This window comes from Synchiropus splendidus, chromosome 18 (genome assembly GCF_027744825.2).
Source record: "Synchiropus splendidus isolate RoL2022-P1 chromosome 18, RoL_Sspl_1.0, whole genome shotgun sequence".
NCBI lineage: Eukaryota > Metazoa > Chordata > Actinopteri > Syngnathiformes > Callionymidae > Synchiropus > Synchiropus splendidus.
In genome coordinates, this window is record NC_071351.1 from 12,008,101 (window position 1) to 12,023,965 (window position 15,865).

At 43.7% G+C, this 15,865-nt stretch overlaps 1 protein-coding gene across 1 annotated transcript in view; it reads left to right on the forward strand.

Moving 5' to 3' along the window:
• Positions 1-763: 763 nt before the first annotated feature.
• The window catches only part of tafa5l (TAFA chemokine like family member 5, like), a 61,010-nt gene continuing 45,908 nt past the window's right edge, over positions 764-15,865 (forward strand). The window contains exons 1-2 of the mRNA XM_053848498.1: positions 764-1,559; positions 11,852-12,001. Of these exons, the coding sequence (XP_053704473.1) occupies positions 1,463-1,559; positions 11,852-12,001 (247 nt within the window). The 5' untranslated portion in view covers positions 764-1,462. The remainder of the gene's footprint in view (positions 1,560-11,851; positions 12,002-15,865) is intronic.

Consider the following 15,865-nt stretch of genomic DNA (forward strand, 5'->3'; position numbering starts at 1 on the left):
ATTTAGGTGGTGTGGCTTATATTCAGGTGCATCAAGAGTCCGGACATGACTGTACATTTTGGTGATGTTCTAGATCACCTGGTGGATCCAGGTGTTGTCTGAGGGATTGGCAGATAGTTTTGAGTTTCAAATAAATAAATCAGGATGAACGGCCCATTTTTTTTTCCTCTGCACAAGAAAAGTACCCGTTTAGCTGGACCATATTTTATCACTCCACAAATTCAGGAGGAAAAAATCCTTCTCATCATTCCTCCACTGTATATTTTGGCATTTGACAAGGTTTTTCTGCCGGCAAAACGCGTTTCAGAACTGTACAGGCTCACTGTGAAATGTGTTACATGCCAATTGTTGGTATTCCACTCAAACTTTAACTCCCATAACGCACTGCAACAGCTGAAGTGCTGAACAATCCACATGTTTAAATCACTACTTTCTAATCCCGTAATTTAGTGCATAAATCTCCGTCCGCATTGAGGATTACTGTTCATATTCTGGGGCATTATTATCCACCCGAACTCATCGAGACGAACCGGAACGTTCCTCGGATAGAGGGGGGCTCCTGACATGGCTCCCAAAAATAAGAACACGCCTGCCCTTCGTGTTCGATTCTGTGGTTTAAAAGCGTGGCTGAGGGTGTTGGAGAGAGAGAAACATGGTAACTCAAGTGAAGTCAGGGCGCAGCAGCGGCAGCATCCACGGAGTGAAGGAGCATCATTGACACCGCCCGCATGCAAATGAACTCGCCTGAAAAAAGGCTGCTCTCTCTCTCTCTCTCTCCCTCTCGCTCTCGTCTGTGACCAGCATTTTGGCAGTGCTTTTCTGCTCAGGCTCTCACAGGTGACACTCGGTTTGGAACTTGGCCGCAGGCTCGGAGCGCGTCTTCCTCGCCGCTGCGCCGCCTGTGCGCGTATTCGCGGACGCATGACGCACTTTGCCGGGGCTTTTCTGGGGGGAGCTCTGCTGGTGTCGGACAAGTTCCCCTGCTGATTGGTAGGTTGGTCATGTCCGCCTGCGTTTGCCTCGGCTCCACAGACTGGCTCGGTACCGAAGTTGCTCGGGAATAAGGCACAGAAGGATGAAGAAGTGGACAATGGTCAACGGCCATGATCTCTCTCTCTTCTGAGGCTGGCTTTCTCCTTTGAAACAGCAGACTTCTAGATCATAAATAATGTGTTGCGGGAACCTCCTCCGAGCTGCGTAAACTTGGCCAAACCCGGTGACATTGCAGCCTCCGCGTTCTTCCCCGTGTGCGCCGCTGGACGCTGGTGAAGATGCTGCCCGCCGGGGGGATTTAAAAAAAAAACAGCAAAAGGAGGGATTATTATCAGTCCCTCTTCCATTGTCAACTCAAGATGGATGCCGAGGACAGGCTGCAGAGACGGTTTAGCCACTCAGCCACTGATCTGCTCGACATCTGAGAGGATTGACCAGGTTCAAAGTTTGGATCAAACGGTCCACAAGGATGCAGTCTGGGGTGAAGACGCTCTCCGCAGGTGGAGGTGCGTCACTTTGCTGCCTGCTGCTCCTGTGGCTCATTTACTCCCATCTGCTGAGAGAAGGTAAGGACTCTTACAGCTATTTATGACTTTGCCAGCATGCACCACTGTCTCCAGGGGATTCTGGAGGGATGCAGCTGCTCCTCCTGCGGCCAGACCGTCTGAAGAATCCCTGTCATGTTCAACCCCACTGGGACCCCCAAATTGTCAGCTGGTCTCTATCACAATATACATGCAAGGACATTTCAAATACTGCCCCTGATGGAGAGCGTCTTGATAAGCAGAGACTCCATATACGCGTCTTTATTTTGCATCCATGTGTAATGATCTGTAAGTACATGTCGGGTTGGGGGTGTTCAGTGTTGCAGTGTGCTTCATTTTCTTTAAAGAATATGCCTCCAGTTATTGCATCACTAAATCTGTATTGTGCTGCGATGAATTCATATTACATTATGTGCAATGAGTGCAAAACTTTGTGTCCTTAGAGGGCGGAGTCTACCCCAGCTACTTGGGGCAAGAGGCGAGGAACACCCTGGACAGGCACGCACCAAATGATAAAAAACGGACTATATTTCCAGTTATATGGTGACAATGAAGTGCCTTCACGCACTGCGACAGTGCGGTTATAAAACCTGAATGAGAATAATTCCAGTAAACAATCCCTTGCTTGTTCTATTAAGTTTTTTAAACAGCAAGCCCTGGTGTCACAGCTGGGAAAGAATTACCAATAAAGATTCAATTACCGTGTATGTATCCCATGCCTACACAACGCCCATTTTTAAGTGCTTTTTAATGATATATAAATGACTATAAACAGCCTCATTATAAATTGTAATCCTTCCAAAGCTCCTCAGTATTTTGTCTTGCGATTCCGCCTGATCCAGACGCTTCCCTCGCAGAATCAAGTGAAGTGAATCTCTTATTGATTTCCATGAGAAAGAGCAGCACAGTTTGTTTGAAAAGGGTCTTGACTCGTGCCTTGAGAGCTTCATAATCTCGCTTCGAATGAGGCTGAATCCATCTGAGCCTTGCTTTCCTCTTGAATAATACATCCACTGGTGCAATTACACCTTCGCCCTGACGCTGAACAGAAAGCAAAATGATGTTTCTGTGCACTTGGTTGGCTGCTTTCCATGACAAAACATTCCGACCCCGATGTTGTCCTAGATGCCCCAACAGCCTCTGGAACGCAGGGTATCTTGTCGTGAGATGCTTGGAGATGTGATCTTTTTAATGGAGCACTTTCGACTGGCACAGTTATCAATGTGGAGGAAGGATGGTGCCCAGGCTGTGTTGGCTGCATGCCCTGCACCTAAGTGGACACTGATGTGAAACATGAACTGCCTGTGCGTTCAAATCTGCACCTTTTTTAACAATCATTTTCACACCTTTCTTCCCAAGCGCAGTTGTTGCCACCCCTGCTGAACCAACCACTGCGTATCAGGTGTAGCCACGGCGACCACTCTCCTTCCCTGGGCCACTTCCTATTGACTCATTTTCAATGGATGATGACCTCATGAATGTGAATTATGTCATCAATCTCTCTTTGATATTCTCATAAACATCTGAGCTCAGTGTGTGTATTGAACCTCTTCAAATTCTCCCGTTGAAGCTTTGACAAGGCCAGTGTTTGAAGAAATATTGATATCACTTGGGGAGTTTTAGGTGCTGCTATTTTTGGGAAATGCAAAAAAAGAAGACAGATATATAACTTCATGAGTTACCAGCTACCAGACCATCACCTTGCACATGAACAACTCAATTTAAAACTATTTAATAAACTTGAGAAGCATCGTAAAGTAGGAGCTTTGAGACAATATGGAGGAAGATGGGGCCCAGAATAGGATACTGGAATCTCTCAGCAGCAAGTAAAACTTAAACTGGTTCAAAGTAGCGACAAAAAAATACGCTCTTGTTTGGAAAAGGGGGACCAGTCTAAACACACCGAGGAAGGTGGAGGTCCAGCAACTCACACAGACTAATCTGGAAAGTAAAAATAAAAAGGAAAGCTCAATATACAAGGTGCAATCGAAGAACGTTTTTTTAGTCCCTGTCAGGCTTTTAGCTAGGAGGGCGTCTGCCCAATTCTCAACCGTTGCTTGGCAGGTGCTACCTATAGTCTGGCGTACATTTTTCTGTCCATATTTTGTGGTCCATATACAGTATATCTCTAGTAGGTTAGTTTCAATATTGTCCTCATGGTGGCCGTGCAGAGGCTGTCAGAGGGCCACATTTGGCCCCCGCTCTGCACCTTGAAGAGTCATCAAGGCTTCAGATTTGTCAGCAACACCACAGGTATTGCTGAATAATAAATGCAGCCAAATCCAGCTGGTCATACAGCAAGAACATGTGGCTCTGTTATGGGCTTACTGTCCTGCCTGAAACAACAAGTTCCTCCTGTGCAATGATCTGTGACTGAAGCCATCCATCACACTTGTATGTAACTGTATAAGTTTAATCCCATTTTATGTCATATTTGATTCCACTGAATTTATAAAATCTCTGCAATCTGATTATTCTCATTCCTTCAACTGGAACCAGGTTGCAATAAGTTGCCCGCTGACATGATATCACCACCTCTCCCTCGGCTGCTGAGAGCGACTGGGAGCCGAGGAGTGTGGGTGAGCGGGTGGGCAGAGAGGTGAAGCCTTGTGGTGGCGAGGGGCTGCCTCACCTCCACCCTCTCCATAACTCATCTGTCAGGGTAGCCGAGACAGGAAATCAAAGCACAGCAACCCTTGTACGTGCACAGCACCAGGGCAGCGCCCGGCACGATGGATGGCCTGTCAGCTGCTCTCTACACTGCCAGTTTATTCAACGATAAATTTGGAAATGTCTGGATTTCCTCTGCTGGACCACACTCCTGCTCAGTGGCTTGGACCAGAGTGTGGCAATACCTTTCTGCTTTGTCACCCACGATCCTCCGGGGTGTTTGTGTGCGGGTGTGCTTGGGATTGCTGCATTTTGAACAGCATTTCTATGTGCAACAGTTGACCTTTGCTCTCGGTCTGCAACTGGAATTCTCAATCGAACGGCTTACAACAATCTATTTTAATGTTTCCCATGGCACCGGTCATGTTTTTCTCAAGGTGTGTTCAGATGTCCCGCTTTACTAGCTGTTAAAAATAGGTGTTTTTTTTTCTTTCCTTTAATGAAATTTAGTCATGACTTCCTCTCCTGCTGCTTAATGGATGGTGCTGTTACAGTGTGTTGTTGACAGCAGCGGGGCTCTAATGCTCCCTTAATGTCAGTGACTTGTTTTTAAATGAGGAAATTACCATGATTTTATAGCAAATCCTGTGTGGGCTGGCATGTATATATTAGCAAATGGATTAATAAAGGAACAGATTCCCTTCTAAGCTACAGAGCGTGGCGCTCAAATGGAAGGCTGAGACACCGTGATCGAAAGCCGTGATTTTTTTTTCTGTCTTCCCCTCAAAGGGTGTGTTGGGTATGGAGATGCGCGAGCTGCTTTCCTCATGACCTTGGCTGTGAATTGTAAGCAAATCATTGCCTCCATAGGCTGAGGGGCAGTAAAAGTGTGAGCGTCTTTATGGAACAAATGAAACGCGTTTTTACAGTTAAATCAATCTGGCAGCGCACAATGCTCGTAATTCACTAGTGCGCCATGCAGATGAAATCTTGCTCGCTCAGTGCTGACCTGCCCCGTGTCAGAGCCCCGTGTGCCTCTGCATTGTTATTCCCTCTTGTCTTGAAATGGCCTTGTCATTTTGGGGGTGATGGAGATGCTTTTTATGCCATGGGATGTGAGTGCTGCGCTCCAATGTCACAGCTCCTGTTATTGTCTTACTCCAGGAGGTGCATGACGCTTCTCTCTTGCCCTCTCTTTTCTACATGTGTTTACACGTCAGAGGGGCTATTTTGAGTCTCCTCTGCTGAGTTCAAAACATCATGTTACCTCCAACCTGTTTTCGATCTTCCACCTCTAGGAACTGAATGAAGCGGTTACCAGTCATGTCACTTCAAGTCTGGGATTCTTCAACAGAAAAGTGTATGCAATACATCAGGCTTATTTTATAACAAAGTATATTACAAGTTCCTGAAGCGAAGGGGGGCAGTTTCCGTATTTCTAAAATAAGTCTATCATCAAAACGGCAACCAACATGTCATTGTGTTTCATCTCTTTCTAGCTGTAGAAGACTCACAACATGGACTGGTTTCGAAGTTGTGCCCCTTGTATCACTGACTTTGAAAGCGCACGTGCACGGTTAAGTAGGTCAAGCAGGTTTATTTTTTTCCGATCATTTGTGGTCTAACAAAATATCAATGCGCTCAAATATTGCATGATGTTGTATCGATATTTATGCTGAAATATCGCAATACTTGATTGTGTGATATTGTCTTGATATTTTATGTCGGCTGTATCAATATTTCATACATAGCTACTTGGACATGCTGCTGCATTTGTCAGGTGTTCAATATGAACGTTTGCTTTCTTCATAGTTATATTGTTTGTTGGCGAGTCATTCCTCTGTTGAAGTGCGAAACTGGCCTGACATCATAACAAAACTTGTTTTCATGCACCTAGTATTGTACTGCATTACGCAGTACACAGTCAAAATCAACATGGGTCATGCCTCCTTTGGCGTTAGCTTATCGTTCGTTCGACGTATGTTCATCGCTGTCATCTTGTGAGCGTGTGTGTGCTTAGATATTGTTGTTATTGGGTGACCTTTACTGACTCCAGCAAACATCCCAGGACACAACTTTGTGATCAGATTATAGATTTCCCATTCTTTTCCTTCAGCAGCTGCTAACTGAATCAAACTTTAACTTCATGGGTTTACACAAAGCTTCAGGCAGATCATGAAATGTTCAGCTTGAGAAAAGAAAAAATCTGAGCTCGATCGGCTGTTTGTACAGTCCGAATTTTATATATATATTTTTTTGCCCTATAACTGCACCATGTTCATTTTTTATGTGCAAAGGCTGTTTCATCTTCCACTCACTGTCTCGGTGAAGGGTCGCGTGTGTGTGTGTGTGTTTGTACATGATGTCTGGCGCCATGTTTAAAGAGGAGAGATGCAGGATGCGGGGCCCTGGAGGAGGGAAGCTGTGTGCTGGGAAAGAATGAGGGTTGGCCAAAGAGGTGCTGGCAGATGGTGCCTGGTGTCTGCTGGAACAGGTGAGGAGACCTGCAGAAGTGCTGGAGCGGCAGTGGAAGGCTAAAAGAAGGACCCTTCACCTTATGCTCATGCAGATCCCTGCTGTTTGCTCATGCACACCGTTCCCTTTAACATCATTTTGTTTTCTGCAGTCCTTTAAAAGTCCACTCTTCCCTCTGCAGATTTGCATTAAAAGAGAGCAGGGCATCCTCGGAGTGAAATTTGAAGTGAGTCACTGGAGCTATAGAGTCATCCCTGCACCACATTCAGCTACTGTTTGCAAGACATATTGCACATTCACTCTTGTGCCTGAAGCCCGTATTCACCCCCAACCAATTTCCAACTGAACTCTCTGTTGTGTCTTGGACTGTGCTGCAGCGGCGCTACGCTACAAGTCACAAATCCATCAGAAGCCACCTCCATCTTTATGTGCTGTTCATGACATGTCGCTGAGCAGACCTAAATCACAGTGTCAGACCTCGCAGGGGGAATATTCTTCTAATTTTAAAGCAGCCCTCGGCAATGTCGCACAATGGTGGCCGGGAATGTTAGAGATAGAAAGCCCTGTCCACGTCGCTAAACCCACAGTCTATTCACGAGGTGGGTGCAGAGAAAAAAAGCCTCATTTTTTCAGAAAGAGAGCGGCAGAAAGTATCGATTCAGAAGTGACTGGAGATTCTAAAAAAAAGTCATGTGAAACACAAGTGAGGAGCTTTGTATCTCTGAAGCTACAGCCCGTGCCTTTGTGGTGAAGTGGCAGGTGGAGCAGCTCGGCAGACTGACACTGAATTTATTTTACTGCTTCCAGATAAGTGGGCTTCATCCTGTAACGCCATACTCACTCTGGCTGCTCCCTTCGCTTCCCTTTACCATTGTGGCTGATTAATTTCTGTCGGCTTACGGTTAAATTGCCTACTTAGGTGCCATTACAGGTCCTCCGACTTCACCAGAGAGTTGTTCAGCCGCATAAATATTGATTGTGCTGCTGTGGAGTATTCCAAAAGCATGTTAAGTCAGGAGGCGGAGCCCCCTTTCAACCACGCCAGCTTACATGAAGTGAATGTTTTTCGCCGCTTGTTTGGCAGCAGAGGATCACGGCGGTGTCAGGAAGCATGCAGCATGGGGTCAGTGGAACATCTGCCTCTGCCACCTGGGTGTCCGATTACATGCTACCTTCTGTAGCCCACGTGTCAAAGGATGTTAAGGTAATAAGATGCACTTGGCTGGGGCCGTTCTGGAAGCATATGCTCTGTCAGGATTTGGGAGTTTGATGTTTTGAATCGGCTGTGGAGGAAGCTGATTCCTGGATTGACCTCATTCGCTCGCCTAAATTTATTCCGAAACTGAATCATAATCGTCATCAAGATGTAATTCAAAAAGGAATTCATTTCATAACCAAATAATTCATGACCGGCCCTCCAACCGCTTAAAAATAAAGAAGAATTATTGATGTTTGCCAATTAAAACTTGGACGTGAGTGACGGAAGGCAGGCCTTAAAAAAAGCTCACACAGTTATATATGTGCTAAGGGATAAACTATTTTAAGGTTGCACCTGAAAAACAAGGACTTTTTTTCTTTTTAATGGAAGATAATGGCAGGTTATTCTGAAAATGTCAAGGCAGTTGAGGTGGTTTTGAAAGCTGCTCACTTTGTACCGTTCCATGTCTGAGTTCTTCATCGGATTGAGATCCAGGCTGATTTTACAGCGACCTGGTTATGGCTTTATTTGGACTGGCAGGACGCTCAGTCATCTGTCTCCTGCAGTTTGGTTGTCTTCTAGTCAAGTGTGACCTGAAGCTCATCGTCATTCCACGCAAACATCTCCTCTCAAGCTCACTTCCGTTTGTGTTCACTGCAAGTTATATTTGTCTTTGTTGGATTCTCTATAGCGCTCTGCGCTTTTGAATACATTCATATGTGCGCTACATGTCTGAATCGTAAATCCATAATACATTCTTAACTCTGATCATTTGAACTTCTGTTTATGATCAGTCAGAGGTTGTTTTTCGCACCTGATTTGAAAACGCATTAAGAATTCAGCAGCGTGTGTACAAGGCTAAAGGCATGTTTTGGCTTATATTTGAAGCAAAACAGTCTCCCCAGTAAAAGTACTTGCTGATTTACATTTGCATCAAACACACACGAGGTAAAGCTGACAGCAGAAAGCAGGCTTGCGTTTTACATCAGGAGGCAAAGTTATTCAAATGTATTCCAGCCAAAGATATCGGTGAATCTGAAGACTCCTATAGCAAGTGTCTTCTTTTAAATGTATCTCAAAATAAACAGGGCTGATGCAAGACTAAATAGTGTGGTCACGTGTATCCACAATTACACATTTTGTGCACTTTTTTTTGTTATTGTGACAACAATGCTTTTACTTTGACGGACACCGACTTCCTGCCTGCGTGACGCCGAACCTTTTTGCAATTTGCATCACCTGCGCGTCTCGAAACTTCGACCAACGTCCTGGAAGGTTGTCAACATTGGCGTTTGCTGTTTCACCTGTGCGAATTCAGAAACGCTTTCAGACCTTCAAACCTTTTCTTTGTAAGTATTTAAACCAACTTGAAGCGCTCGTAAGCTTAAACGCGCATTTCAACAGCCGTGAGTGTTGAATGGCTTTTCGTCAAAGCTGGCATTATGTATCGTATTGTTGAATTCAAACCACTTCAGGACGTATTTCAAATGCACCGCTGAGCCCCATTATATTGTGGCTAAATCGCCTTTGATAACCTTTTTCAACGATGTTTCAATGTTTATTTACGTGTGTAAATACGACTAGTGTTGCTTTATGCAATAAGTTTTCACTTTATTTTCTTCATGTACAACAGAAGTCTATGAAACACAGTGTATATGCAGAATACAGTGACTGCTGGTGCAACAATGATGACATTATACATACTTTGTTTATTGTGCAGGCTTGTATTTTGCTGACTAAGCAAATAAAAAACATCTTTGGTTAATTGAATATAGTGTGGATTATGTCCTGAGCTATCAGCCTTGAACCCTGTTGAAAGGCTTTCAAACCCAGTAGTATAAATCTACAAGCAAATTGATGAATGTTATCTGAGCGGCTACTCACTGGGAGCTCATTTCATTTTGAAATACAACCTCTGCCTCAACTGCAAATCAATTTTGAGTGATTACAAGCGGTATTAATATTAATAACACCACACAAAGAGCATAACACACATGCATGCAGCCCTGTACAACAGTTCCTGATTTTGAAGTCGCACTGCTTTCTGTAGTCTTCTTTGTTGCCGCTATTTTTTTCCTTGATGCACTCGATCATGAAAAAGAATGAAGATAATCACTTGAACTTGTTTTCAGCACAAAGGATTTGATTGTATTTTCAATGCCTCGCTTGGTTTAAGGTCATGGATTTAGCCGCAGAAAATTTGTGTCAGCTGAGAGGCTTGATGTTGACAGGTTTTTAATAAGAATTGTTTGGATAGAATTCTTCCTCTTAGTGCAGACTTTCATGCTGTTTTCAGTCAAGAAGCTACTCAATAATGTGGATTGTTAAGACAAAGATCTTAAAGGAGAGTAGTTGGTGGAGATAGGATCCCTATTTTCTGGGTTATTAAAACACAAACAAAACTTTGATTTCCGAAAAATTGCTGCACTGCTGTGAGATCGCAGCTATTATTTTACTTTTATGGAAACTATTTGAGACCAGATCAGGCAGCCTCAAGAGATAAACTAGTTTTCTTAATGTTGGAAATGTACCCTGAGCTTGTAACCTCATCATAAACGCCTGTTCACTTTGCTGCCACTCAGAATCATTGGAACATTGTGCAGCTCCGCTCCTGGCAGCCTATTGCAGGCAGAGATATGAAGATATTAGTGCTCCTGTTACCTCGGTGATCTGCTGTTTGTCTGATCAAAGAGCTGATATGTAGAGCAGAGACACACTTCTTTGCTCGAAGCTGTGTGTTTTAATCCCGGTGTGTCGGCGCTTCTGTGTGTGTGCGCTTCTTCTTGAATAGAGTGGTGATTCATGATAAGGTCATCAGCTTGCCAGTCAGTGCTGAGGGCTGGTTTCTGTGCTCACCCTCTGCTCCTTCCAAGCCCTTCATCATGCTTCTGACATTATCCAGCGTGCGTGGATAAGAATGATGCCCCTTTCTCACGGTCAGCCGTGTTTTATCATTGAATGAAAGGAAGGCCGGGATGGTTTTTTTTGTCCTGCTGAGTGACACCCCCTACCGCACGGATAAACTCCAGTTTGGATGATAAATGGTGGTCATGAAAGGCTGTTTACATAGTGACCCTCACCCAGCCACATGTACAACCTGACAGATGAGTCTGCTCATGCATTTCAAAGCAAAATATGCAAGTGAGTTTGGAACGTTTGCTCCCTCTACACTTCAATATTCACATCATCAAGTGCTTTTGTTGCGTGACAGGTGTCTGCGTTGATAAATAGAACCAAATTTTTGCTATTATTATCGACATTTCTGGCTAAAGATCAGTGAGGAACTCCCGCAATAAACCTTTGAGGTTGTCAAGGACTGGCGAGGGAATCACAATTTACAAGAATGATGGTGAGATTGTGACAGCAGCTGACCCCTGGAAAATGACTGACTTCTCTCCTTTCTTTTTTCTTTATTATCTAGAGAATGGCTTTCACTGGCAGCTCTCCATCCGGTGATGGCGAGTAAAGTACAGGAATCTGAAAGTGCTTGTCATTTCTTTAGTGCTTTGAAGTAAATCTGCGAGTAAATTAGATGCCAACATGTGAAGAGTTCGATAATTTGTCGGCTGTGACTGTTGAAATTCAGAGTTGCACTTTCTGCTGTCAATTTAAAATGAGTGTTCAGTCATGTTGCGGTCATGATCATAAAGGTGACACTGATCTAAGACTGAAGGGGAAAAGATCGAAATAGAGATGATCGGAGGCTAAAAAGATGTAACTTGAGTTATAGTTATAATAGACTTCCTGCACCAGCAATGTTCTGTTTCTATGTAGCACCTTATGTTGGCGGGTCATTTATGGTGAAGAATTGTTGTAAAGTACAAAGACGAGGGTTTTATAATACGGAAAGTATTTGTTTTTTTCCTGTGTGAGAGATTAAATGAGTATTGAATTGTTACCCAGTGACTCAACTGTGCGTCCAGACGGCTTGTTTGTGCTTTTGAACACCAGCCGCTCAGCTGTAATATGTTCATTAGAGTCTCATTATGCTAATGTAATGCACTTTGTTCCTTGCTGCTGTCTTTGGCAGGCCAGTTGGCGGTGGGAACCTGTGAGATTGTGATGCTCAACAGAGACAGCAGCGTTCCCAGACGAACCATCGCGAGGCAGACGGCCCGCTGCGCCTGTCGGAGAGGCCAGATCGCCGGCACTACCAGGGCGAGACCAGCCTGTGTGGACGGTAAGAGATCATTCTTTATATTATTGATCGTGTTTGGCCCGATGTCGTTGGTCGACGAATTAACAAATGATGACCTTCTATGTAAAGAGTTTCATGTTGCGAACAGATGGATAGTGATAATGATTGCGCAGAATAAAAGAGAGGCTTAAACCACTGGTGCTTTCGATAAGCAGTGGATCAGAAAGCTGTGTTTGTACCACGCTGAATGCTGGAGGTAAAAGATGCAAGCTCTTAAGCAGTGCTCAAAAGGTGCAGCTTTACAAAGACTGCAGTTACGTCTAGTGAACAGTGTTTTTAAATGTTGTTTTGCAAGGTTTTATTGTGGCAAACAACATGCTGTAAGTTATTATCAACTATATATTCGACTATTTATTGAGTCCCGAATGCATTCATGAGGAGACGAGTCATGACATCATCACTCCCTCCACGGTAAGATGAGGCTACTATCCATCTGACACCTATTTTTGAAACATGGGACTGTGTCATGTAGGAAATTACACACGCTGTTCACGCCACATTTTGGGCAATTAAATCAATACAATACAATGATGCAAGAGTTTCCATCAATTTGCATATGTTTTCTTCATTTTTGTAATTACTATTTAGGACACGACAATACAAGGTCATATCACAATAGTCACTGGTTGCAGCACTAATGTGGTTAGAAGAGCATGTTAGGGAAAATTGCCCTAAAAATGTATTTGCTCTGTGATTGAGGGGCAGCATAACACATTTAAAACTAATGAAAAAGGTGGATCGTCTGCTCCTCCGGAGATTCTAATTGTTTGGTCATTTGATTTACTTTGCATTTGCTCAAATTACTTCTATTACTATTCCCATCATCGTCGCCTCCGTCTCACCCACCTCACTTATTGCAGAAGGGACAAGTTCTTGCACAATTCAAAGTTCTTGTCCAGTCATAGGGTTTGGCGATATGGACCAAAAAAGTTATCACGATAAATGTTGTGATTTCGGTGATAGCGATAATTTTCACATAAATACATTTTCATTCTATTCCATGTGTTGGACACTACAGTCTCTCTTGAAACTGTTTGATGATGAAACTTATTTGTGGAGTTTGTCTCCACCATCATCATTTGTTGTATTTAAATATAATATTGAACTAAGTGTAGAGATTCAATGTTTCACGTCACTTGTACAACATGCTCATGTCTGACAGACTGCTCTGCCAGCTTTATTTAGGGGTTAAATTGAGCCGTCTGTCTGCTGTATCTCATGTCTCTGAACAGTTGACTTTAACTATGGAACATCTGGACACATTTCCTAGATGCTATTGAAAAAATATCAGAAAAATAATGTGAGTAAATGATCATTTAGTCATATTCTATTCTCCAAATCATTATACAAACTTTCAGGCCTTTTCACAATTCTCTCAACCTAAAATGGTTGTTCTTCATTGCCTTATTGCAGCTTTATCGTGAGATGCAGAATTGTCATTGTGGAGTTTGTGTTTGGCGGAATATTGTGTATCATCCCGATCCAGTCACCACGGCTTGCTGTTACCGCGCGCTCCCATGACCCTTGCTTAGCAAAACTTGAGCTCTGGGGGCCAAATCTTCGGAGTTTAGAAACACACACCGACATCACTTTATGCTCTTTGGTGTGAGGTGTGAGTTGACTGTGTAGCTAAAATTGATGGAGTCGATGGAGACTCTGCAATGCTGATTGAATTTCACAAACTCCCCATCAAAACCTCCATTAGTTCCACCGTGCGGTGACTCATGTTGGCTGTTATCTAATCGCCCTGATGCCAGATGCCAAACTGGTGTCATGCTCCACACACTGCTTTTACCCACCCCTGCCTCTCTGCAGATGCTGCTGCTTCCTAGCACCCAACAGTTGTGAATTAACTCAGAGAGAACTATGGTTACAGCAGCAGGAAATGGATTGTTCCTGGCTGCCCAGCACACCACGCCCTAAACTTCATCAATAGGCTGTGCATTAAACAGGAAATCTGTTGCTTGCAAAGTGTTTTTCAGAAACAGCTTCGCCCTTCTTTATCATCTGGAGACTGCCGGGGGAAAACACTCGTGCAGGATTCATTGGTCTTCAACCTTGAACTAGCAAAGACAAGGATCAGCACAAATCTATTTTATGACAAGTCTGTGAGTCAGAGAGTAGTGGGATTATGATTTATACAAGCAACCGCACCGACTCTCTGCATATGAACTGTTTTAAGCAAGCGTAGATCTAGGCGAAGGTTCTGGGTGAAATGAATAAAGTCTACAGAAAAACTGCTTTAAAAGCAGCACAGAAAGAACGTTCTATAATCCAGGTTTGAGCTGTGACTTGACAGCAAACAAATGGCAATCATGAAGTGCAAATGTCCTTTAAAAATTGCATTGCTGCCAACAGCAACATAAAAAAACAACTTCTGACGGCACCTTAATGTTCCATTCCCTCCTTCGACCATAGGCACGCGACGTGAATACACACATGGGGCATAATTTCATCAGCGGGCAGTAATGCGTCGACCGTGGAGCGCATGCAGTTTTGAAGCCAGCAGCTCCACTTTGTACAGTCACTGGCGGAAAAGACACATTTCACAGCGTTCAAGCCTCACTCCAGTGCCAGTAACAGTGATTGGCATGCTGCTGCCGGTAGGGGATTACAAGTGTAAGCTAAAACTTTAATATACACCCTCTGCTTTCCTGCAGGGATGAAGGATGTGGAAATTGGTGCTTACTTCAGGCGACATCTGTTTGTGTCATTTCACTGGTGTTGGGCCTCTCACAAGTCGGCAGGGACGTGCAAAAGTGCATGCAGTAGGTGCAGAAATGAATTTGGCCAAATGCTGGCTGGTACTGCAGACTGAACACCTGTATATATGATATATGTCATATATGATATCAAGTTTATGTGTTACAAGATGCTCGTCCTGAAGATGTTACGCATTTCTGCTGTCAAACTGCTATTTCTTAAATTTAACTTGTGAGCAAATACAATACATGTTTAGTTGAGCTCACTGTCATCAGACTTGTTGTCCTCTCCCCCGAGCCTAATGGGGCCCCAACTGGGTTCTTGCTGCTCCAGTACTCCTAGCTCAACTGGAATCTCCCAGCTCCGGTCCACCAAGCCAAACTGGGCCCTCCCAGGTCCAGTACTCCTAGCCAGTCTGTTTATACTGATGCTTGGAGATAGTATTTTCCCACATAGTTGCCATAGATTCTCATTAAATCCCATTATTTCCCATTGTTCAGAAGGAAACTTTCCAATGTAGAATGTTTCTGAAATTGTTAAGCTTGATTTCTCTTGGAACATTACTGCCCCTTTGGATTCCTATCTGCGTATGAGCATGTTTATAGGTGTGCTCGTATGGATATATCAATATTTGGGAGTTTGCTGTGAAGTCTAACTTTTTTTTAATTCAGAACTAAAAATAATAAGTTCCAGTGTATATGAAAGTAATTAAAATGAATTCTCATAACGAAACATATTCTGTTTTGTTGATATGGCACAGGAAAATGAGAAGCACATTATCTGCCCTGTTTTAATGGATTTTGGCCCATGTTCCTCTCCAATACACTTCTCATTGTTAGCCCTTTTTTGGACTCACATTCTGGCATTTGCACTGCTGCACGTCTCTGCGCAGAATTTCGTTTGCACACCATCCACAGAAGGATTATGTGCATTCTCTGCTCTTCCGCCTGCTGTAGCTCTCATCAGCTGTCTGACTCCTTTACTTCTTCCACTTTTGTCACCAGGGCTTCCTAATGTATTGTACGTTTACCACAAAGAAGAAAAGAAGAGAAAAAGAATTTATGCTCCGAGTAAAGAATTCAAATGTAATAGAAATAAAACCTTTCTTGTCACAGAGGAGCATGTTTAACATGCAAATAAACT